This window comes from Callorhinus ursinus, unplaced genomic scaffold, assembly GCF_003265705.2.
Source record: "Callorhinus ursinus isolate GAN/ISIS: 27379988/994484 unplaced genomic scaffold, GSC_fseal_2.0 scaffold13, whole genome shotgun sequence".
Lineage (NCBI taxonomy): Eukaryota > Metazoa > Chordata > Mammalia > Carnivora > Otariidae > Callorhinus > Callorhinus ursinus.
Window position 1 is genome coordinate 11,205,262 of NW_027397075.1, and position 26,045 is coordinate 11,231,306.

The following is a 26,045-nucleotide window of genomic DNA, read 5'->3' on the forward strand; positions in this document are numbered from 1 at the left end:
TGCTTGGAGAAGTTAGACATCACTTCTGCCCATCTTCCATTGGTCAGAACTCAGTCACATGGTCCCACTGAACTGCAAGGGAAGCTGGCAAATATAGTCCAGCTGTGAGAATAAGGAATGGATTTTGGTGCACTTAGAGCTGTCTCTACCACAGGCACTAAGCAAAACTCTAAAAGTCCAAATTAGTCTGGGAAGCCAAATTCAAAAACACCCACTGTCATCTTGCAATCATCCATCTCACTCACCCAAGGTTACAATGAAAGCTTCCAGTGGATAGTATTCAATGCCAGAGTGGGAGGCGGTGAAAGTGATCTGTAGGCAATCTCAGGGGTCATCTGGGATGCTACTTAAATGTAAAATTGAGGTACTACTTACTGACAACTGCTATGTGCCAGGCACTGTACCCCCTGCTGTAATTGCCTTATCTCATTTAATCCTCACCCGACGTTATTAGGTAGTGACAAGGATTGTCCCTGTCTTAAAGATGAGAAGTTGAAATGTTAGGTTATGCAGCAAGCCACAAGAGAACTGTAAACCACATCCAGGTTAATCAGATCCCAGAGTTCAAGTGCTTAATGCAATGGCTTTTCATGTCTATGCTCATTTCTTCCCATCAGTAAGATTATGTGTTGTCCCTCAAGGGAGAAATAGGGTCCCACCTTCCAGTAGTAGTATTTAAACCACAGCATTAGCTCACTTGGAAAGGGAAACATTTTCATAAAATATTCAGAATGTGAAATATGAAAGAAAAGAAATACGTCCACAGGAAAGTCACTAATCAAAGTGACTTTCTCACCCAGTTCCTTTATGTGACTGGTCTGCTACTCAGAACAAGAAAGGAACAGGGTACACAGCCAAAAATACCATGCTTATCAGAGCTACCCGGCAAGCTCTCAGCTTCAAACAAACAGGCTTCAGATTCCAGAAGCAGAGGGACATGTGTGGTCAAATCCCTCACTCGCAATTAGTAGAGTCCCACACTGGAACCACGGGTGCTTGTTACCCCCATCTGGGACTCTCTGTTCCTCTGAAGCAGTCTGTCTACCTATGCAATAAGAGGGAATGCTAACAGAAGGGTAGTCATCAAGTAGCTTTGTTTCATACTTGGAGAGTTTGAAGAAAAGAATCATCAGGGACAGAACTGTGTTTTTGTTTTGTTTTATTGGTTTGCATTCTCTTTTAGGGTATGGGGAGATTTTTGCAATTTTAATATGCATATAATTTTGTAAACATTTAATATCAGAGTGTTTTTAAATCAGTGTTGTGTTGTTTCTGTCCCTGTCTTTTCTCTTCCCTCCAAAGAAAAGCACATTTTAAAGTGAGGCTATGATTTATAACCCAAGATATCTGAGGATAGAGAGAATATGGTGCATGGTACCAAATGATACAGGACTGAAGCATCCATTTCTCTCACCCACCCTGGGGGCCTAATCATGTGACGGTAAACTGGCCACATGGGGAGGCTGTGAGCAGAAGATACTTAGGCAGGGGCTGACTCATTCAAATTAAAAATACAAACCAAACTAAAGGCGGAGGGGGGGAGCCAACAACCATTTTCCTTAATAAAAAAAAACAACATTTTAAATATTCATTTAAATGTATAGGAATAAACTATTATACATTTTAATCTGTTTTCTATTTGACAATACTTCATTTGCAGACACTTCATGGCTTTTAAAAATAGACCCAGAGACCAAATCCCCACAGCATGAGATTTTTCACGTTCTCTAATTTGCAGTAATGCATTCGTGTCAAATTCAGCCTACAAGCCACCCTTAAGAACAGTACTGGCACTTGGTGCCCCAGAGAAGGCAAGCTAAAGTTTGAGGCCAGCCACCACAAGGGACTGTGGATCAGGCATGGGTTAGGGTCCCCAGATGCATCACCCCAATCCTGCTTCTGGTATGGATGGATTCTCCCCATGAGGTACGAGTTTACAGAGCTCTGCTTAGTGCCTATGGTAGAGACAGCTCCATATTCACCAAAACCCATTTCTCCACCTGTCCCCCACCCCACCCTGCCCCGTAGGTTCACAGTTAGACTACATTTGCCAGCCTCCTTTGCAGTTCAGTGGGACCATGTGACTGAGTTCTGACCAATGGAAGGTGGGCAGAAGTAATGTATGACTTTTCTAAGCATAGCCCATAAAGGTTCCCTGGACAGTCACTTGCCATCTCTCTTGCTCTATCTTCAAGCTGACCGAAACTGACGCTGAGGTAAGTTTCTTAACTTCTCTATGCCTCAACTGCCTTATCTATGAAATGGGGCAAACATAACATTCACCTCTAGAATTGTTCTGAGGAGCATTTAATGAAGTTAAAAGCAAGACAGTGGAACTTGTTAGCTAACCTCACAGACTCTGAAATTGGAACGTCTGGATTCAAGGCTTCACCTCGTAGTTATGTGACTTTGGGCAAGTTTTAAAATCTCTATGCCTCCAGTTGCCATTCTGTAAAATGGGAACAACTAACACTCACCTGAGAGGAATGTGGTGGGGAATAATTTAAGTTAAATGTATAAAATACTTAGAACAAAATAAGCCTAGAATCTAGGGAGTGCTATGTAAGTCTAAGCTGCTACAACTGCTATTATAGTAATTGTTGTTATTTTGGTATATAAAGTGTGCTAAGAAGACTGCCTGGTGCATAGTAGTATTCATAAATGTTAACCATCATTATTACTTTCTGTAAAATAGGTGTAACAATAGAATACCTGAATTAGTAAAATAATAGGCATGGAATCTTACCATAGTGCCTAGTATCGAAAAGAATATGAGCCTTTAATAAACTCCAGTCCTATTAAATGCCACATGTGCTCTGGAGGGAAAGAAGGATCTGAGGGATCAAGACCAGGCACCGGGCATGGATGACAATGACAAAGGTGGGAGAGAGTAAGTGGATGGATGTACCACAAACTTTACCTTTTCCATAATATGGCTTTGGGCCATCCTATTCCAGAGCCAAGGATGAACAAGGTTCTTAAGCTTCTAAGACCTCTAAGGGGGATCCCCTTAGATGGACCCCAGTGGGACTATGAACTTGGATCGGAAAAATAAAACTAAATTTCCACCAGCATCCCACTGTAATCTAGCATTCCCTTTAATTTTGAATGCAAGCAACACATCACAGTAGTAATACCAGTACCTGTGACTTTGTCGCCAAGAGAAAAAACAGATTTTTTTAGTCACTTTACATTATAATAGTCACAGATATCTCAAAACATCATAATGCTTATTGCTATTTCCAAATTATAGTAATTACTAGGCTTGCTTGTTATTTAATGTGTTATAAAGAAAACAACAATTTTACTAGATCCCATTATTTTAGTAAATGCATTTCAAAATAAATGCTTTCCTTTGTGATCTTAAGTATTTTATATTAAGTATTTTAAGACTTTAATCTGCAAAGAGGCCCACAGTTCTCCCCAAATGCCAAAACAGAACAGGTCTCTGGTCTAGGGTCTTGAGGACCCTCAGTCCTATACACACAGAGGCAAGTTCAGGACTCCAGAGACCTGTTTACCCAGGTGTCTTCTGGCAAGTGTCCTCCTGGGCCCTCTGTCACTGTGTCTATAAACAGGAGCTAATCACATTCTTCGCAAATGCTCCATAGGATTATTATGAGAGTCAAATGTGATAAGGAATGTGAATCTATAGGCTGAAAGTAATAGGTTCTGCACAAACTTGGGCCAGCAATCATCTCATGCCTTAGGACCTTAACAGACCCTCATCCTGATTCCTCACAGGTATCCTGAGTGCTGCTCCCAGTTCCTCCTCCTAGAATGCTACAAAGGGACAATTGCCAAAAACTTTGGGGGCCAGAGACCATTGGACCATCTGACATGCTGTCAGATTGTGAGTTGAATCCGGCCGGACCCTTACTGACTATGTGACTGTAAATGTGTAAGTTTCACCCCTCTGAGCCTCCCCTTCTTCTTGACGATGGAAAGAAGGAAAGTGAATTGAGAGAAACTACAAAACACAAAACAGGTGCCTGGCAGGTAGCCACAGTGTAGGGCCTGGTGAAGCACAATAGTCGGGATGACAAGAGAGATGATTATCATCATTATCACATTGTGGCAGGTATTTAATTCTCACAGAATATGTACGTGCTCCTCACATTTCCCAGGCCCCTTGCAGTGGGTGCCATGGAATGAGTTTTAGCTGGTAGACCGTGGGTGGAAGTGATGTATGTAATTTCTGTGCTGAGACAACGAAAAACACAAGAGAGACTCTGTGTCTCTTTTGCTCCCTGCCATATTGATGGCCAATGTGTGTGTTGACACGAAGCAGCCATAAGTAGAAGCAGCTTGTACTGTATGATCACTCCATGGAAAGTCACCCAACGCTCATTGCATGTGCAGCATGGGTTAAAATGAAACCTCTGTTGGGTAAGTCATTGAAACTTACCCACTTCACTTGTTACTTCAGCCTAGCCTAACCTCTCCTGACTGATATTTAACTAAGAAAACCACAGAGCAATGGACGACATTCCCTAATCATGGCAATGGCTAGATCTGCCATGAGACACACCTAGAATCCACCTTCTTCTAAGACTGGAGTATGCAATCCATTTGCAAGATCTGAGCAGAATCTAGCCTGAAGACTGAATGCAATCCAAGGAAAGATGCTCAGCAGTCACTCTTTCCAGCTTCAACTTACTGTCAGAAAACCCTCCTGATCCAGCACAGCATCTGCTTACTGGAACTCAAGAAACCTTCTTGAGATACTGTGTTTGCAGTCAGCAACCACATTAGTTGAAAACACTAATGTTCTATTTCTAGACAATATTCTCTCTCCTTCTCTACAAAGGTAAGAGTAGCTCTGAGCATTGCAAAGGGCTCTCAATATCTACATGATTGCCAGCCTATAAGGAGGAGGGGGCCATAGGACCAGACTTCCCACCTATGCTGCGGCTGAGGACAGTAATAGAGCAAAGTATAAAACATAATTAACACATTTCAAATCAACATGTAAAACATGTCAGCTGTTTGAGTATTAATTAGTATTTTTGCAAACTAATTACATTAGAATGACAAGGCCAGAAAGACACTAAAAGAGTTTACTAATTTTGTTCCACTCCTCTTATTTAAATGGCTGCATGGATTACCACTTTATTCAATTTTTATTTTTTTTTAATTTACCAGAAACGATCTAAATACCACACTATTTCACAGCTATCATCATTTATTCATAGCTCAATAGAGGAAGCCAGAATAGCAATAACTCTCCCCCCCCCATTGTCATCTGGTGAGATAAGTGGGATATCAGCCCCAAGTCAAGCTACATTAGTGCTGAGAATCAGGCACAGTCACGAAGTTTCTCCAAAGTGTGGGAGCATCATTTGTCCTAAGAGGTTTGTGCTGAGCAATGCAGACTTTAACCCAAGGGGCTTTTCAAGCCTGCTTCCCCCATCTTAGCTGGGCTGCTGGTTCAGAAGGCAAATTGCTTAGAAGTAAATACTAATTCTGCCTACTAGCTAAAGGGCCTTGGATGGATCCCATCAACTCTTCTGAGCCTTGGTTTTCTCACCCATTAAATGAAGGTTATATTAATATTCATCTGCCCAAGTTTCTTGGAAGGAACAAACAAGGTAATCCATGTAAAATGCTTAGCACTATACCCAACATACTGTGGGCACTCAACACATGTTGGTTACTCTCATGACCACCACCACCACCACCATCACCATGAGGAGTCACTTTCAACACCCCATTATTACATGCCAATCCACATGTCCAACTGATTTTCCAATTCTCTTCTCCTTTCTCATCCCTGATTCACATACATAGTCAACCCAAAGCAGTCTCTTTGTTGCTTGTCAGATTTGTTCCTAATTATTGAAATATGCCATGGAGTGTGGTATCCAGGTATATGGTTTTCAAGACGTCTTACTGATCTTAGAGCTAGGGCACACGGGTGAGTGGAAAAGGAAGCCTCAAGTCCTCTGGAAGTCTCTCGAGATTCCCAGGAGACTTGATCATCCCCTTTAGGTGTTCACTCTCTCCCTTGAGCCCTGCTCTACTTTAGAACTTTGCAAAAAACATCTCTTCACCCATCCATGTATTTTACTAGATTATAGGCTCCTTGAAAGCAGGAATATGCCTGATTCATTCTAAGTGACAGGGTCTAAAGGAATAGCTACAAAATAGTAGATGCTCTTTAAGCTTGTTAAATCAGTGCATAGATCCCAAAGAACTCCATTTGCTAATGCATATGTAGTCTGCTCAGTTCCAGACACGAGTCCCATGTGGATACAACCACAGCCCTTCCTCCTTGTCCCTTGCTAGAAGGATTATTTCCCTGATTTACTCAGGGGAGAATCCCACAGTTGCCTAGTTGGACCTCCTCCTTCTCCACTGACCCTTCACTAACTTTTGCCCTTGGCCTTGGTTTCAATCAAGTTCAACCAGTTGAACTCTCCTCCCCCTGGAGTGCTTCTGAACATCCCAACGCTGCCCTTCAGCTGCCATTTCCAAGCTTTCTCCCTATTCCCCCACAGAAGCCCTCCCACCGTGTGTGAGTCCATTTCTCCTTCACCATTGATAAAACATGCTGAGCCCTGGAATTATGCAACATTACAGACTATGACAGGCTGGAGCCTCCACTGTTCACTCCAATTTGGTGAATCGCGTTTGAGAGGGAGAGTGAAATGTGAGCCCAGAGCACATCTTTTGATCTTAAATAGTCAGAAGGCTGGAATGTATAATGCTATGGAAATAAATGGTGTCAAAACTGTAGGAAATAATTCATGGTGTGGGAATGGGTTTTATGATCACAGAGCACTCACAAAATCTTAAAACAGAGTCAACTAGATTGGTTGAGCTGCGGCTGGGGAAGCTTAGAGGAAGAGAAAATTCAGAAGAGGAGAGACCAGATTTTTCTCTCAAGGGTTGAAAGGCCCAGGCCTAGCCCCTGAGAGATGGAGGTGCCTCCTGACTTCCCTTCCTCATCACCTCAGCTGACTTTGGAGTCTAACAGTCATGGATGTTATTCCTGATTCCCCTCCTGCTACCTCTGTTACTCATTTAATTAACCACCTTGAGCCTCAGTTTGCTCATCTATAAAATAGGAAAAATAATCGTACTTACTTCATAGGGCTCTTATAGGGGTTAACAAGAGAAGGTACATAAAATGACTTGTAGAATGCCTAGCATATAGTCAGATGTTAACTAAAAGGTACCTTTTTTTTCCCCCTTTGGTTACTTTTCTCATTACCCCCATTGCAAAATATAAATGCTGAGATCCTTCTAACTCATGCTCAAAAACTCACAGAAACCCATTTTCTTCTCTGATAGAAGCAATGAAAAGAGAAATTTTTTAATTGCTCACCTTTTTCAGGGACCATTAGTTAATGTCCATGGAGTAAGTAAGGTGTTTTTGGAAGGCTTTGGGACTGATGCTTCTAGTTGGTTTGGAGGTTACAAACTGGTTCTAGCTGGCTTCTCTGCTATTTCCTATTGTGGCTTAGAATGAATTCCCAACAATACTAATAAAAACAACTATAATGACTGACATATATTATGAGCTATTTATGCACTAAATAATATGCTAATTGCCTTCCATGCCTTATATCATGCCTTTTCACCTTCACAAAAAAGCTATAAGGTTCATTCTTTAATTATCTTCATTCTATGGAGGAGACAAATGAGACACCAAAGGTTAAGTAATTTTGCTGAGTTTCGCCGCTAGCAGGGCCAAGAGATAAGAAATAATGGAGCTGGGGTTTGAACTCCACACCCCATCCTCACAGTGGTAATGTTCACAGTGGAAGGAGCCCCAGAGTTGTAGTCAGACAGACTGATTCAAACACTGGCCATGGTATTTAATTCTCAGATAAGTTTGGTGAGCCTACACCACCCACTCAGGGTGTCAGTGTTCTCTGTAGAATGTGGACAGTAACACACATTTTAAAGATTGTCATCAAGATAGCACAGTGTGTGGCACCCGGGACACACATGGTGAATGAAGCCACAGTGTTCAGTACTGCTGCTGGCAGGCTCCGGCTCATCTTCCTGGTCTGGCGCTTACACATGTTGGTTTGCTAGACGCGTCTCCCTGAGCAATCAGCCTCTCACCAGTGCGTTCCCTCCTTCTGCTTATTTTCCTCTTTAACCCCCAATTCTACCTCCGCTCCCCTATTCTCAGCACGTAAATTTCCCTCTGCTATTCCCTAAGAAAATGAAAGCTGCCAGGCATAACCTCTTTCAATTTCTCTTCCTTCTCCTTCAAATTTATCCACACTTACTCTCATCCTTGGTTTCTCAATGTCACGGAGGAAAAATGCCCTTTCTCAGTCCAATTAATGCCACTGTTCTCTAATACAGGTGCTGAGCCCTGGTGACACAATGGTGAGCCAAGCACATACCCTCAGGGATACTCTGGTCACCTTCAGTGAGTAAACCCCACCTGTGCTCTGATTCTATCCTCGTACCCTCTGAGGCCTGTCCTCCAGGCCTACAACATACCCAAACCTCTGTCATCTTCAAAATTCCTACAAGTCAGAGACCATCATTCGATGGGCTCAACCATTTGGCCCTTAACAGGCTGGGCTATACTGTGCTTATGGGTCTTCTCTTTCCATTTACTCCATAAGCCACCAAATCTAACTTCTGCTTCCACCACCTACCTTGGGAAGGCTGCTGTTGAGAACATTGATGATTGTATACTTGCCAAGTCCAGTGTCATCAAGCCAGTGCTCATTCTCCTTGACTCCAGTGAATCATTCACTACCCTTGTCTCTTTCTTTTAACCTCTTCCTCTTTGCCTTTCATAGGGATACTTAGCCTTGGTTTCTCTGTGTTCACTACAATCACTTCCACTCTCCTTTACTGCCCCCATATCCCCTTTTAATGCTTATTCCTTGAACATGTAAACTCTTTCCCATCTGTACTTTTGCTCATGTTCTCCTTTTTTTTTTTTTTTTACTGGATGATGACCTAACTTACTTTTCAAGGCTCCAGTCTTTATATCACTCCCCTGGGAAGCCTCCATAGGTACGCCACTCCTATCTAGGTTCACTTACATTTGAACTCAAATTCAAAACTTCCCAAATATGGACTACAGCTTATGGAGAGAGCTTCACTCTTATGAATACCCTGGTGCTCATAAAACAATGGATACCATAGCATTTATGATACAACCCCCCAACCCCACACTGGACCATATGTTCTTTGCAGATCTGATTTCACATCAAAGTTCTCTATGTTTCCCAGGACTTAGAGCAGTGCCTAGGATATAATAGCTGTCACTTAAATTGACATCAAATTAAAAACATACCAGCCATATCTCTAACTGAGAATTCTGGGCTCTTGGATTAAGGCCAGGCACTTTTTAAACTATTCTTTTAAGTTGGTTTCAAGGACAGGGAAGACTATCAAAGTGTGACTGGGCAAAATCAGACAAGGCAAAGAGTTTGAAAGTGTTGGAAAGTGTTGCTAATCTTCAAGTGGATCTCGTCCTTGGTAGCGAAAAGGGGACCATTAACTCCAATGTGAATTAAGCCATGTAAGTAAATTCCAGCCTGGCTAGGATCTGGGTCAGCCATGGTGCAAAATCTTTACAGCAAGTTTTCAAAGCTACAGGTCTCAAAATAAATTTCTAATGAGCCTATGTACATACTGCCATGCTTTACACAATACATAAAAGACAGGGGATGTATGAGGAAACAAAATAATAATTGCTGAACATCTATTTTCTGCCAGGTACTATCTTGGGCATTGCACATATATTATTAAATTCTAAAGTTCAAACCAACATTTGGGGTGGTTTCATTATCCCCAGTTTACAAATGAGAGACTTATTTAGCAGGTAAGTGACTTCCCCCACAGGCATATCACTTTATCACTTGTGGACTCATGATTCATATGCCATCTATTAGACTCCAAAGCTCATGTTCTTTCCACTGTAACCCTCCTCATGCAATAGCTCAACTTTTCCTTATAAAATATTCTGGCTTCTCAGGTGACCTGAAATGGCCAGGACCTGTCTTTTGTCCCCAGCCAAAGAAACTCAGTCCCTTTCCAAAAGCACTGGTTTCTCTCCGTCTGGGTCAGAGTGCTTAGAGGGCTCTGAAGACCTGAGACTCAAGGTTGAGACAGGGAAAATAAATGATTCATTGGCCCAGAATAAAGTTTCCTTCTGGAAGGAAAAAGGGATTAGTGGGAGGGAGATTCTACCTACATTTCCTGAAGGCCCCTGGGCTTTACCACCTGCACTGTTTGCCATTGCAATTATTTGGGATGGCAAAACTATAATATCAATCAATCTCAGTCTGATTCCTTTGCCATGAAATAGGAGCAGGCCAATTTATCAAAATTGAGGCCCTCCACTGGGTTTATATTGCCATTAAACTATCAACAGGAAATCATTAAGGTGAGGCAAGAAACCAACTGCTAACTGAAAAGAAATGATTTTTTTCAAACATCCTCGCCTGCAACCTCCTTTGTTTGGCTGTCAGCATAACCAACTGTGGGGCTGGGTCTCAGATCTTTGTGTTAATGTGCAGTTGGTGGTGGAGAGAACTCAGATGTAGGCATTTGCAATCCAATGGCTATGCCTAGGTTACTTGGTTCTCTCTCAGCAGGGCAAGCTGCGTGACGATAAATAGGGGGGGAAATGTGTATGCATTTGTGCGATAAAACAAGCTTAATGATTCTGAAGGGGAAGGAGTCCACAAGACATACAGTAGCAACTTAGGAACAAAATGGAACCATGCAGGGCCAATTAATGTGCAAATATGTGTGTGCTGAACTTGCATTCCATTCATCATGTGGACATGGAAATTGGGCCATTTATCTGTTATATTATGTATGTGACATCTTAGTTTGGTTCTTACAGGCTGCTCAGAGACAAAGGGCCATGTGCTTTGCAGCTAGCAGAGGGAATTTAAGATAAATTCTTCAGCTGTCATAAACATTGCTGGGCAGAATTTGGTCACAAGATAAAGCTCTTTCCTCTGCAGGGTTTTAACGTTTCTCAATAGTCCATGTGCCATCTTATTAAAACTGTGTGTGGTGTGGGGAGGGGTGGCATATGCCATGAAAAATTATTGGCACAAACAGCTTGCTGTCATGTTTTCAAAGTCCAGATTTAGCAAACGTTATTCACATATTCACTGTCAATCTGTAGAGAGAAAGGGAACTGGCAAAGCCATTCATTCTCACTGATTCTGTGGGTTTGTAATTCTTCTTGTCCTGCCTGTAACCAATGACTCCTCCACAGGTGGGGTTTGTTCTTCTGAAATTACAACCGTTTTGTCTGTACTTAGGAAAAAAGAAAGCCATTTGAGAAGGAAAAGGACCTCACAGAAGCACTTTCCCAGAGCCACTATTATTTACCTAACAGAACATGCAATGAATATGGATCATGCATTAAATAACGGTGATCGCTTGCTTTGATGAATTGCCATTAGAAATTCAATTAATAAAAGGTTACCTCCCTGCAGTAGTGCAAAAAATATGATCTGGTTGCAGCAATTACAATTTAGCCTCAGAAACAATGGTTAGGAGAAAGAAAAAGTTTTTGTTTTGTTGTTGTTTTAAACCTGTTCCATCTGGAAATACAAGTCCAGAGTAAAAATGAAGGAAGGAAGGAATGAATGAGTGAGTGAATTTAGGCTATTTTTGATCTATAGTTTTGTCTATTTGCTGAGCATTCTTATACTTTCATCCCACTTCCCCCACCTGATCATCCTTTTTTTTTTCCATTATCTTGTTTTATATTTTTAATGTTTCCATTTTCTTTCTTTTTCTTCCCCCCTCCACCTCCCTGTCCTCCTGTTGATATACAAATTGTGTACTATGAAGTACATACGTCTTCAGTATGGCACTCCATAAATGTTACATGTGCTGGTTACCTGTGTGATCATATCCGGGTGATGGTGTTGAGTATTTCCATCTCCAGTAAGTTCTCTTGTGCCCCCACCCAGTCAGCACCTCCCAGAGGTAATCACTACTGTTTCTTTAATCACCAGAGATGAGTGCTGGTTTTGAATGCATGCTAATAAAATCAGAGTGCATTCTTCTATTCTGACTTTTTTTCACTCAACATTATGTTTCTGAGATTCATACAGGCCATTTCATGTACCTATACATGATTCTTTTTGATTGCTATCTTGTATTCATTGCATAGATATACCACAATTTATTTATCTGTAATCCCATTTGTGGACATTTGGTTTGGCTATGATAAAGTTTCTATGAAAAATCCTGTGTACATTTTTTTTGGTGTGCATAAGCCCTCAATTCTCTTGGGCACACAAGGAGTGGAATTACTAGATCATTAAACATTTCACCAATATTTACAGTATTCCAATTCTCTAAAACTCCATTTTTAAATCTGAAAATGGCAGTAACAATATCCTCCCATATGTGATTTCTGTGAAACTGAAAAGGGGCAACATATGTAAAGGTGTTTTTATTGTTGTTTGTTTTAAATTGCCAAATGTGACACAAATGTGAGACTATCTAGGGGAAAAGCAAAAAGATGGAAGATCGCAGGAAACAGGCAACTGTCCGTGGTGCTGACCTTAGAGGCCTGAGATACATTCAGGTATGATTTAGAAAGCAGGACTGGCTCTTAAGGATTGGCAGTGCTAACATTTACTGAACACCCACTATGCATCAAGTTTTTATGTGGTGTTGTGGACTTTTACGTGTGTGTCCTCCCAAAATTCATAGGTTAAAATCCTAACCCCCAATGTAATTGTATTAGGAGGTGGGGCTTTTGTGAGTGATTAGATCATGAGGGTGAAGCCCTTATGAATGGGATTTGTGCCCTTTTAAGGAAAGACTGAAGAGCTTGCTTCCTCTCTCTGCTCTCTTACCACACAAAGATACAAGAAGAAGATGGCCATCTTGCAAACCAGGATTAGAGTCCTCAAGAGACATCAGATCTGCCAGAGCCTTGACCTTGGACTTCCCAACCTTCCTCACTGTGAGAAATAAGTTTCTGCTGTTTAAACCACCCAGTCTACGTGATCTTGTTACAGCAGACTGAACGAAGACACACGACATGGCAGTTGAGAGCCAACAATACTTTGTACCCCACCTTGAATCCTGACTCTATCATTCACTAGTTGAATGGCTCTGGGAAAGTTACTGAGTCTGAGGCTCAGTTTACTCTTCTGAAAATGAGGATTATAATAATGTGTACATCACAACATTTCTGTAAGGATTTTATAAGATTATACATGTAAAGCCTTACATAGTAAATGGTATATTCATGCTGAATACATGAAAACTAGTATTCTAGTTACAGCAGACTAGAAAAGTAAACACTGTCACTGCCATTTTAATGCTCCCAACAACCTCATGTGATGTGTATTGTCATTCTCATCCTGAGAATGAGGAAACTAAGTTTGGGGAGATAAATGACTGGCTCAAGTCACTGGTCACAAGGTCATAGGAAGCAGGTGATACTAGTCGCCTCTTACCTCTACCCCATCTTTCTGCTACCCACTCCATTCCCCTTCCCTTAGACCTGCTTCCCAAATATCTGCCTCACTAGGCATCCAAAGTAACATTTACACCATTAATGCATCACAGTTCCTGCACACCAAGCTATCATATCCAAGGATACAGACATTCAACTGGAGTTTCCACCCTTTGACAATGGTGTCCCCTTGTATTTTGTAGATCCCTGCCAGAATCTGCCTCCACACCCACGTGCTAGATCCAAAGGAGGTGCAATTATCCTCACTGGGCACATGAGGAGAGTGAGTCTCAGCAGTTACAGTGATGCACAATGCCATACAGAACCCAGTCTCTTGAGGCCAGGGTCCATGCTCCTTGTTCTACCCACATAGTAACTTGGGATTGGGCGTGCAACTGCCCCATGGCACTGGATGTATTTTGGAGATATTCATGAAGGAACATTACATACAATTCCCAAGGATGGTCACCTTGCTAATGACCTCTGACCAGTGTCTTTCTTATCCTTTACCAGCCTCAGCCACAGTTCCCTTCATGCCCCAGAGGACAAGGAGGGCAAGGAAGAGGAGGGAGGAGATAGAAGAAGGGCATAGAGATGGATGGAGGTCTCACTGCCAAAGCAAGGGCTTATCTTAGTGAAGTTGGAATCATAATGTGTGTATACAGACAGACACTCAAGTCACCAAGACAGAAGCAAACAGGACATCTGGCTTTGAAACCACCAACCATCTTTACCAGACTACCCAGTATACACCTACCTGGTCAGCCCCAAACAGCACCAGAGAAACCAGCCAACTGACAATGCCCTATCCAAACCACCAGGAGACTGCACAGAGCAGATCACAGCTGGGATACCCATTTCACTGTATCACCTTAGAAGGAAACCATGTCAAAATGTCCTCCAAAGAGACAGAAAAACCACATTTCCTACCTCAGCTTTGCTGGCAGCCAGGCTTGTCAAAACCTGAAAGTTAAAGAAAAAAAAAGACATTAGTATTGATTCAACAAGAAGGTAATTGGATTAATTGTCTTTTTAAAGGAACTGGCATCAATAATTTGTTATGACCCAAGGGGACAATGAGTGCAACACGCACACACATAGATGGGTACACACACACACACACACACACCCCAAAGGTACTTTTTCTTCTACCAAGTACAGCAATAAGATTTGTTTTTTCCAGTCCTGTGTATAAGGTGAAGAAGATAATTAATATTATCAACACATTATAACCATCTTGCCAGGAAAAAAAAAAGGGGGGGAGGGCTGTGTGCAATGCCCGTGCATTGATAATGATTAAACGAACACTGAAAAAGCAAAGGCATTGAAGACATTTTTGAGGGTTTTTTCTTCCCTTAAAGTTTCAAGTCAGTGTTAGGGGAAGGTAAAACTGCAAACTATAGCAACTGTAGCTTTCTGTTTTCAAAATGCCTCAAAATATTGTGAAATAAAGCATTGTGCTAGGCATTGTGCCAACTTTACACTTACTGTCTCATTTACTCCCCAGAACAACTTTTATTATTCCCATTTCATAGAGGAGAACATGGGGTTTAGAAAAGTTAATTCTTCCAAGCCCAGAACATTATTAAGGAGGGAAATTAAATTAAAACCCAAGATAACATCATATAGACTTTACGGCTCCTACCCACAGCCCATTTTCTCTCTCTGGGCTCAAACCTAGTTTGCAGCAACATGGCTAAACATACCAAGAAGGAATCGTCGGTAAATACAGGACCCATTATGGAGCCTCCCTCAGGAAAATGTTAAAGAAGATTGAAATAAGCCAGCACGCCAAGTTACATTTGTTCTTTCTGTGGCAAAACCAAGACAAAAAGATGAGCTGTGGGTATCTGGCACTGTAGTTCCTACATGAAAACCGTAGCTGGTGGTACCGGGACCTACAACACCACTTCTGCCGTCACGATAAAGTCCACCATCAGAGGACTGAAGCAGTTGAAAGATCAGCAGAAGCCCCACCATTTGAAATGTTGCTAGCCTATAATAAATGGGTTAATTTATGTAACCAAAAAAAAAAAAAAAAAAAGGATTTGATTTAGACACCACTCACCATTGTTCAGATAGCCTCAGAATACACATAGGAGCAGATAAGATTTTTTTTCTGATAACTTTCTGTCTTGCAACTTTCTATCTGTATCCAAGGTTGACTTGGTCAAACTAAGTCATATTTTCCTACCAGACTGCTATGGTCTGCACTGTATCACCTTAAAATTCATGGAGCTCTAACCCCCATGTGATGATATTTGGGGATGGGGCCTTTGGCAGGTAATTCAGTTTAGATGAGGTAATGAAGGTGGTCTACACATGATGGGGTTAGGGCCTTTATCAGAAGAGATATCACACAGCTAGTTTCCCTTTGCTTCCTCTCTCCACCTGTATGCACCAAGGAAAGGCTAAATGAGGACAGAACACAAAGGAGGCCATCTGTAACCCAAGGAGACAAGCTTCACCAGACACGAACTCTGTTGGCACCTTGACCTTGGACTTCTGGTCTCCAGAACTGTGACAAATAAAGTTCTGTTGTTTAATCTACCCAGGGTATGGTATTTTGTTACAGCAGCCCACACCGACTATGATACGGATCAATACCAGCTCACAGTTGTGACGCCAAGAAAGTGCTTAGGAACCCATGTCTTCCTGAATTAGCTGACCAGGCCCTGTAGCTCACACTGGCCCAGCTCCCAGAAGCACCTCTCCCACACTCACCTCAAGGTATCAGACCAGCCCTCACCTAAGCAATAGCCCCAGAAGTAGCTCAGACACAGCTTGCTGCCCACTGGCAGCTTCGTGCATCATTAGCCTCCTAAACAGGAGGCCAACCTTCAAATCGACCTCAGCCAAGATAGTCCATTAGCCATGGCCTGAGGCTTGCTAAACCATGAAACCAGGGGCCAGGTCTGGAGAAACGCTCCAAGGTATGATGAATATCATACCTCCCTAATCTTGCTCTCTGCTCTGGAGCCCTATTAGAGCCGGGGCTGGGAGAACATCTGATTCCCAAGCAATTCACCACCAATGCCCTGGCTACACAAGCTCACGTGTGTGTGTGTGTGTGTGTGTTACAAGTACAGGTACACACACATCTCCCTGCTGAAAACCAATGGGAAAATGGAAGGGTAGCACGATATTCAGCAGCTACAGGTCTTAAGCAGTATGCCTGTCCCAGCTTCACAGAACGCAAGGGCAACACAGTTCTCACCTGACTTGGATTTTCTCCACTTCATAATTTTAGTGTGCATCTCTTAACTCTGTGTCTTTCTCCTAACTTCTAACTTTGGTGTCTCCTCACTAACTTTGTGTAAACCCAATTCTTACTTCTACCTTAGATAAATATACACACAGGGAGAGGCATAGATATAGCAATTCAGTGCAGCATTGTTTGTGATAACAATACATTTCTAAAAAATTTTAAACATCCACAAATAAAAGAATGGCTGAAATACTGAGTTTGAACACACAAATGCCCACAGGGGCCAGGGAAGTAATGAAAATGTATAAAGCGGGCAGCCTGTAAGATAATAGGGAGTAGAGGGGCCTGTGTGGAAATTAGAGATTGCCTACTCTACCTAAAGCTATTGCATTTAATTTTTTAGAACAGCTTGACATGGTTCTGGCCAAACAAAATACATATGTAGTCTGGATGTGGCTGTTGGATTCCTAATTTATGATCTTCTAAGCCAAACCAATTATGATACACCCATATTATGAAATATTATGCACACTTAGAATATTATATTTTTCATAGTGTTCTGACATGAAAAGACTGGTACAGCACGTACGATAAATGAATAGGACACATAAAATTGTACCAATCTCTAAAAAAAAAACCCTAAGGTCTATATGCATTATACATTCCTCCTTCCCTCCCTACACACACATAGATATATGTCTGAAAAATGTCCAGAAGGATACTCATCAAGCTAACAAAAGGTCTACCTCTAAGGAGGAAACTGGAACTTGAGTGAGAATTGATGGGTTGAAGAAAGTTGTGGGGAACTTTCTCTGAATTGTTTGAAATTTTTTCATTGAGAATGTATCCATGTATTATTTGTCAAGCTAACCATAAATTTAAAATAGGATAAAAATAAAGCTTTATAGTGCTTCAATATTAATAAGAGACTTCAGAGAAGTGCTGGGTTTCTTTTTCTCATTGAAGAGTGAACTAAACACAACTCTCACCCATTCATATGACAGAGTAGAAGCTGGATCATACGCTCATGATAGGGAGTGGTAGGGCTTGTGGCCAAATGGAGATAAATCATACTTGGATTTATAATTCCACATACTAGATAAATATAGGAAAAGCAAATGGTGAAAGTTACTAGAACCCTTTATATACTGCATTGGGGGTTGATATTACAGTTCTCATTCTGTTAGATTCAATTCTTTTTTTTTTTTTTTAAAGATTTTATTTATTTGACAGAGAGAGCACAAGCAGAGGGAGAGAGAGGGAGAAGCAGGCTCCCTGCTGAGCAAGGAGCCCGATGTGGGTCTCAATCCCAGGACCTTGGGATCATGACCCAGGCTGAAGGCAGTCGCTTAACCGACTGAGCCACCCAGGCATCCCTGTTAGATTCAATTCTAATACACAGAGCTCAGGGCTTATTCAGGAATGTGGCACCCACAGACCTCAGGGGCCCATCTGTGATCCGCTGAGGTATGTCGGGCACCTAGAACAGGCTGCAGAGGCCAGCTGCATGAATGAGGTTTCTCTGGGCTGCAGGTGTCAGGCTAGGCATTTGGCTTTTATCTTGTCAGCAGCAGCCATCAGAGGGTTTCCAGCAGGGGCTGATATGATTAGAGCCATCTTTGAGGTGAGCCATTCTGTGCACCAGCATAGGGCACAGAAGGGATGCCGGAAACTCCCGGCAGGACGCTCCTTAAAGCTTTGTTCCAGCCATTTCCCATCCCTTTAATCATTTCCTTCCTCTTCTTCCATTTCTCTACATGTGTTTGAAATTGCAAAGGCCGACATTAAGGGTTTCCTCCTCACTTGTGCTAGAAACTTGATGTGCATGATTACCTTGAGATCCTCACCTCAACTCTAGGAGCTGGCTCTCCTGCCACATTTGCAGATAGGAAAGCTGAGGTTGGAATGCTAAGTTCCTTTCCACACTATAAAGTGTCAGAGGCAGGGTTTGAACACAGATCAGACATCAAAACTGCCTTCAAAACCCATGAAGGGATTATGCCTACACAATGGAGATATGGATTCCCTTCTGGAACTTCCCACAGATTAATAGGTACCAGGACTGTGTTAATTGATAGAAGGAAGATCACTGCTCAGGCACACCCACTTAGTCTCCTAAGCACCTGAGTCTGAGATGCCCAAATACCATCTGGGGCTCTATTGCTCGAAACTATTCAATCTTCAGTGCTGAACATTTTGGGGTACCACTATTTTAATTTTGCAGGGGTAGCGGTAGACAGGCCTTTTTTGGTAATATGGGATAGAAACAATTCAAAATAGTCTAAAGACACAAAAGAATTTATTAGCTCATTTGACTGGTAGAGCTCACTTTAAATGGATCTAGATAAGGATTAAAGAGGCTAAATTACTTCTCAGTTAGAGCAGTGAACTGAACCCAGGTCTCTATGATTCTAGATACCTTCATGGAGGCACAAGTGGATTTTGGGAATCCTGTGGGTGCAGCCCTCCTACATTTGCCAGGGACACTGAAGCTGCAGCAACCAAATGTGTAATGGCTTGACACAACGTAACAATCCTAGGTGGAAGAACACATTAGAGGCCAGCTCTCCTACATACCATCATTCAGAGACCCAGGCTGAAAGAGGCTCTGCCATCTTTAATATGTGGCTTCCAAGGTGACCATGATCATCTTCATACCGGCCAGCCAGAAGGAGGAGAACACATGGAGGAACACTATGGTCGTCTTTGTGAACCAGACGCAGAAAAATGTCATGCATTTCAGCTCATATTCTACTGGCTAGAGCTCAGTCATGTGGCCACATATAATGGCAAGGGTGTTTGTACATGTGGACAAGCTATACGTCAGAGGAGAAAATGGTTTTATAGAGTAGAGCTAGCAGGCCTGGCCACACCTCTTCACTGCAACACTGCCTTGCCCAAGACCCCTCTGCATGATTCCCTGATAGAAAATCCACTTCCATCCAACCTCTTCCAATTTCTCCTAGTGATTAATTTGGTCTGTATAACTCACAGTCTCTTGGTGCTGAGGTCCCCTCACTTTGCAGCTGGTCCTCTTGGGTGCACAAGCTACATGGCTCAAACCCAGCTCTTCTGTGGCATCCTCTTGACACAGAGGAGACTCACTGGTCAGTTTGCAAGAGCAAAGCTGAGACTGAAGCTGTTCCCTTCCTCCATACCACTCTCTGTTTTCTCCTCTGTTCGAATAAGCAGAAAGGGACCATCAGCAAAGAAGCTGCATGAGTAGACTGAGTCCTCTTATTGCTGGATCCCCAATATCTACAAGAGATCCCCTCAGAGTTCAGCTTTTCTTCAGGTTGACACTGATAATTCTCCTTTCTCTCTCTGAATCCTCTGATCTTCTGCTTCTCTATCTATAACACAGCTGCCTTGTCCCTCTGACAGAGCCCTGAGGAGGTATCTGGGCCCTTGTGTTTGGCCCTCTTTTAAGTGTAAGAGATGCTCAGGACTCCTTTGTATTCAGTTATGATCCTAATGATCTATTCTGGGATAACACGAAACATTTTATTAGTCACCTTGACCAAAGGGGCCAGGAACAGGTTGTGAATTCTTCACCATACTGAGTCAACTCTTACTTGAACAGACTGAGTCTCTGGGTTGTTTTCTCTGGTGTACATAGAATAACTTCCAAGTGCTATCATCAAAGAATAATAAAGCAGAGACATACTTGGGTTGTGGAATAAGACAAATGGGGTTCCTGCCACTCAGCTGCTGAGTGGCTTTGAGGTCACTTTCCTCATCTGAGAGTTTACTTCTCTCCCCAACCCCCACGTGGTGTTGGTTCCATGTTATTTCTTAAACAGAAAACACTGGCATCTGTCCCTGCAATGTTCTATCTACAAAAGTTGAATTCCCTGGAGACTAGGGACTCTAAACATGGTTGTGGAGTCAAGTTCTGGGTTCAAAACCTGTTTTTACCACTTTCTAGTATGTCATCTTGGGCACATGTACTGACTGAAATTAGCCACACGTTCTACGGTACTTCTTCCACTGAGAGGGGGGGGTCTATGTTCCCAATCCATGACTCTGGGTGGTCTCTAAAACTACCCTGACCAACAGCTTACAGCAGAAGGGATGTTGTTTCAGTTCTGGGCCAGCTTTAAAAGACTGGCAGCTGCTACTATTGTCTGTGGAGACCCTCTCTGAGTGCCCTCAGCTGCCACGTCAGAGGTCCAACTACCCCGAGACCACCAGGAAGAGGCCACATTGAGACACTTTGATAGAGAGCCCCAGCTGAGTCCAAACTTCCAGCCTCCCTGGACAACATGCCATCCACATAAGCCATCTTGGACCCTCCAGGCTGTCCGTCTGGCAGCTGAATGACACCAAGAAACCTCAGTCAGTCCGTATCTGGCACACCCCGCCCAGATTCCTGACTCACAAAATCTTGAGCTATAATAAATGGTGGCTATTTTGAGCCACTAGGTTTTGGGGTACTTTGATACACAGAAATAATCACAACAAAAGGTACTTATCCTTCCCAAACCTGTAACTGTATACTTATGAAATGGAAAATACGTTTTTACAAGATCATTTTAATAATTAAGCAAAAAAAAAATATTCAAAAGTGCTTGACACGGTCCCTGGCACACAGTAAATGGTGAATTTATCCTTCCTTTCACAGAACCACGTGCTGTTCTTTGTGCATCTCTACATGTGACACTCCAATTTACTGTCAAGCGATGATGTTCAGGGGAGCTCAATTTGATTTCCAACTGGTAAAATGTATATGGGTTGCTGTGGGATCAGAAATCCCTGGGCTTTGTAAATACTTGCTCTACCGCTTACAAGCTGTGAGCACGGTCAAGGGAAAGCTACCTCACTTCTCCGTGCCTCAGTTTCCTCATTTGTAAAACAGACACAAAAATCTACCTCACTGCCTTTTTGGTGTGGATTCATATGAATGTCTGGTATGGAGTTGGAGATGGAGATCAGACGGCTGTCATTTCAGTGAGTTTGGTGTAGTAACTGTAACGGCAGCAGTCCTCACACTTGGTATTTTAAGCTCCACTGCACTTAATGGAACAGTCGGTGAACAGACCACCCAAAGGGCTATTTTCTTTTTCTTTTTTTTTTTTTAAAGCAGGCAGCTTCCTCTCTCCCTGCCATCCCTCTCCTCCATTCTAGCCCAGGACTTGGTTTCAGCCACTGAGCCACCAGAAACTCAGCCCAGATTTTTAAATGTGAGTGTAAAAAAGGAAAGAACCCATTCACAGATGATATTCACCACTCCCCCCCCAACCAAATTCCGTAGGCTCCAGACATGTCCAATGAATAAACGTCTCTTAAAATTCTTCTAGAAAATGCACAAGGTTTCTCTTAATAACTCTCACTGTCAGAAATGAAATATTTACATGCACTCGCTTCAAAATTCTGGCAGCTTGTAACCTAAGAATAGTTTTACTTATGGTGTTGAACAACTGCCTTAGGTCTATCTTGTGGATGATTCTAAGAGCAAGAGGATGCAGGGCAGAAGGAAGAAAGGAAAAGCCGCCTGTGGTGGGGAGGCTGAGCAGGAAGGGGCTGACAAATCCCTGCCCTTGGTTTGCCCTTGAAGTTGGTGTATTAGGAAGGTTAAAGTAGTTATAGCGCAGGGATGATGGGTGTCTGAGCTGTGACGAGCCCATCAGTCACTCTGACACGTGCCGGAAAACACCAAGAGATTACAAACATTATCTGAAGCTTAATTATGAGGCAGACAGGAGGCTGGGCTGGTGTGGGTAGGGGGATGGTAGGGCTTCCTGAGCCCATTCTCACCAGATCCTATAATCTTAGGGGGAAGTTGCTGCCACTTGTGTGTCCTTCCAGAGAGCCCCTGTTGCTTTTTAAGGTCAGGCTGCAAAGTTATAAAAAACTGAGATAAGTCTGTTTTCAAATTTAGATCAGAAATCTGGAAATGTAGATAAAGATCTTTAAAAAACCTTCTTTTTCTTTAACTCAGTAGCTCTGCTCCTGGGAATCTCTCCTAAGGACACACTGGAGATACAGCAAATGTCTGTGGCACAAAAGGATGCTTTGTAACATTTTTGTAATGGAAACTACCTAGTTGCCCAACAACAGGGGACCGACTCAGCTCACTGAGTCATCCCTTTTTCATGGAGAACTATATTTCTATTAAAGTAATGGTTAAGCAAAGTTTGAAATAACATGGAAAAAAGCTTATATATTAAGGGGGAGAAAACAGAATATAAACTACGTACACTACATGATTTCAATTATGTTAAAACATGAATAGGAGAAATGTGGGAAGGAAATACTAAAAATAATTAGTGGTGCTTTTCTTCAGGAGGTAAAATTGGATATTTCATTTTCATCTTTCTCTTTTCTATGTTTTCCAAGTTTTCTCCAGTTAAAAAAAAAAATGGACAGAAAGCTTTTAGACACCATCTAGTTCCTGCCAATCCTTTCAAATATTCTACCCATCTTCCTAATGAAATCTTCCCCACAGATTGGTGATCTAGAGCAAAGCTGGGCTGAGTGACTCCAAATGACACAAAGCAAAGAGACAAGGGATCTAACATTAATTTTGCACACTTCATGTATCAGGAACTGTGATGTGAGTTTTGTTTATACTCCATCATTCAATCCTCGATTCTGCCAGGTAGGGGTTATTATCACCCTTTTATCAATACTACGGGAACTAAGAGCCCAGATAAGTCAGGAAACTTTTCCAGACAACATAGCAATTAAGAGTCAGGGTAGGAATGTGAGCTCAGGTTGGCCTGACTCCAAATCCGTTCCCTTCCCTTAACCATCAGCCACAGATGGAGAGAAGCACAGGTGGTGCCCTAGCTGTAATAGCCCTTTCTTACAAAGCCCTTATGGTAAAATTCGAATTGCTATGGAAACATCTCTGGACTCCTCCCCCCCCCCCCCCCCAGTATCTCCTTTCTTCATGGTCATGGTGCCTGGAATCCCATAATTGGAGATGCTTTCCCTCAGGTTAAAAAGCCCTAACTCTTGCCTCTACGCGTCCTTGGTGAAAATGCACATAAGGCTGGGAGAGGTGATCAGGCATAATGCCTGAATAAGAATAGAGGAATAAACAGAAGCTGGGGAAAATACACAATGACCTTGAATGTTTTGATGTTGGGGAGGGGAATGCAGGGCACAAGTCACACCCCAAGGCACATTCTAGGCATATAAACACTTACCATTTTTGGTTGCCCAGCATCTCAATTTCTGGGGTGCCTAGGTGGCTCAGTCAGTTAAGCAACTGCCTTTGGCTCAGGTCATGATCCCAGGTTACTGGGATGGAACCCCATGTTGGGCTCCCTGCTCAGTGGGGAGCCTGCTTCTCCCTCTCCCTGCCCCCTGCTTGTGCTCGCTCTCTCACTATCTCTTTCTCTCTCTCTCAAACAAATAAAATCTTTAAAAAAAAAATCTCAATTTCCATTCCAAGAAATCACCTCCCCCCCATTTTTGTGTGGTCTCAGTAAGGAGGTGACTTGAAGTGGCCCTTTTCCCACTTTAGACATTGAAAGGGCAGATCCCATGATTCTTAATATTGGCTGCACTTTGTTTTTGTTTTAAGATTTTATTTATTTATTTGACAGAGAGGCATAGCGAGAGAGAGAACACAAGCAGGGGGAGTGGGAGAGGGAGAAGCAGGCTTCCCGTGGAGTGGGGAGCCCGATGCAGGGCTCGATCCCAGGACCCTGGGACCATGACCTGAGCCGAAGGCAGCCACTTAACGACTGAGCCACCCAGGCACCCCTTGGTTGCACTTTGGAGTCAGAGCTGGACAAATGCTGCTGTCCAGGATCTGGCTCCAGGCATTCTGATTTCATTGATGTGGGGAGGGGACCGGGCAGTGGTATTCATTAAAGCTCTCCAGATGACTCTGAGGAGCAGATAGGGTTGAAGACCACAAGGCTGGATGTGTCTTTTCAATCCCCCCAGGACAATGGGGATGTACATATGTCCAAGCACTGTCCCCCTCTCTCTTGAGATCTTTTGAATCAGTGACATGAGGAAGAAACAAATGGCTGGGGTATATTTATCCCATGAATGGTAGGGTTCTGCCAGACCAGTTCTGCTATGAGAATATTCCTGCTTCCCAGAACTCCAGAGCTAGTTTGGTTCTTGCTTCTTTCCAACCTTTTCGTCTCCCTGCCTACAGATTCTGAGAGCCCCATTCCAACAAATTCCTTCTTGTTGGACCTCAGAACATAGTCATAAAAACTACAATGCAACACAAAAGGGTAACATAGAGGTAGGCAGGATAGTGACCAGGACCACTAGAACTAATAAATGATAGAAATGACTATATATTCACCAAGATTCATGCTTCTCCTTCCATAATGTGGAGTTGCCACTAGGAAATGGCTGCCCAGTCAGAGACTACATTTCTCAGGCTCCCTTGCATCTAGATGGTGCTCTGTGACTAGTTCTCACCAATGGAATGAGACAAATAGAGAGCAAGTCACTTCTAGACCAAGGAGCTTAGGAGGCAGGTGCACCTCTCTCCAGGCATTTCTGAATACATTTATGAATATTTCCCCAGGCATTTCTAAATATTTCTGGGGCCCTCTGAGGACTAAGAGGAGGGGAACGCTATAAGATGGAAAAAGCCTGGATCCCCGAATCACCTTGTGGAGGGTTGTTGGAGCACCAGGGACAGCTGCACTATACTGCTAAGGAAGCAAAAAATAAACTGTACTGTGTTAAAGGACTAAAATTTGGGTTTTGTTTTTTTTTTTTAACAGGGGGTGGTAGTATCCTAATACAGCTTCAAAGCCATAATTTGAAACCCAGCATCCTTAGCCAGAATTCCATCTTGCTCTCTACTGCCCACCCCCATGACTTGGCATCTCTGTTCTCTATTAAGCTGGACCAAGCCCAGACTGCTGGGCTCCCTCTTCTGAGGGCTCCTTCGAACAGTCCAACCTCTATCCCCCAAGGTGGGGTTCTTGTTGCTACAGATGAGGCACATCATCATCAGTGGAAATCACCAAGGCAGGCTGTGTGTTGTCAGGCATAGGTGTGCAATAAATGATTACATTATGTGGTCAGGCCAAGGGGTCTGCCTCAGGCTGAAATGTGATCCTTCCTGCCAAACCCAGGGAACCAAGGGTCAGGGCAGGCCAAACCCCAGTCTAGAGGTCTAGCACATTTACCAGATTTTACTCTCACCCCTAATCTTTTGGGAAACTTAACTGTGCAATCTTGACTTTTCATAATTCCTCCTGGCCACTCCCAAGCAATTTCCATGCCTAGTTGGAAGATTATAGACTTGCCCAACTCCAGGACACAAAACACAAGCTGAGCCTGAAATGGTGAATCTGAGCCTCCATCTTTCACTTCAGTGTGCCTACTCCCTCCCTGCACTGCCCCCATTCAGCTTACACCTCATTGGCCATCCTCTCTCTCCACATAAGAGGTCTCTTTTTCTGGGACAGGTCT

At 42.8% G+C, this 26,045-nt stretch overlaps 1 protein-coding gene across 3 annotated transcripts in view; it reads right to left on the reverse strand.

Annotated features, from left to right (window-relative positions):
* The window catches only part of RBFOX1 (RNA binding fox-1 homolog 1), a 2,099,893-nt gene that overhangs the window by 1,568,996 nt on the left and 504,852 nt on the right, over positions 1-26,045 (reverse strand). For all 3 annotated transcript variants that reach the window (XM_073899542.1, XM_073899544.1, XM_073899543.1), the window contains exon 4: positions 14,363-14,395. In XM_073899542.1, coding sequence (XP_073755643.1) covers positions 14,363-14,395 — 33 coding nt within the window. The remainder of the gene's footprint in view (positions 1-14,362; positions 14,396-26,045) is intronic.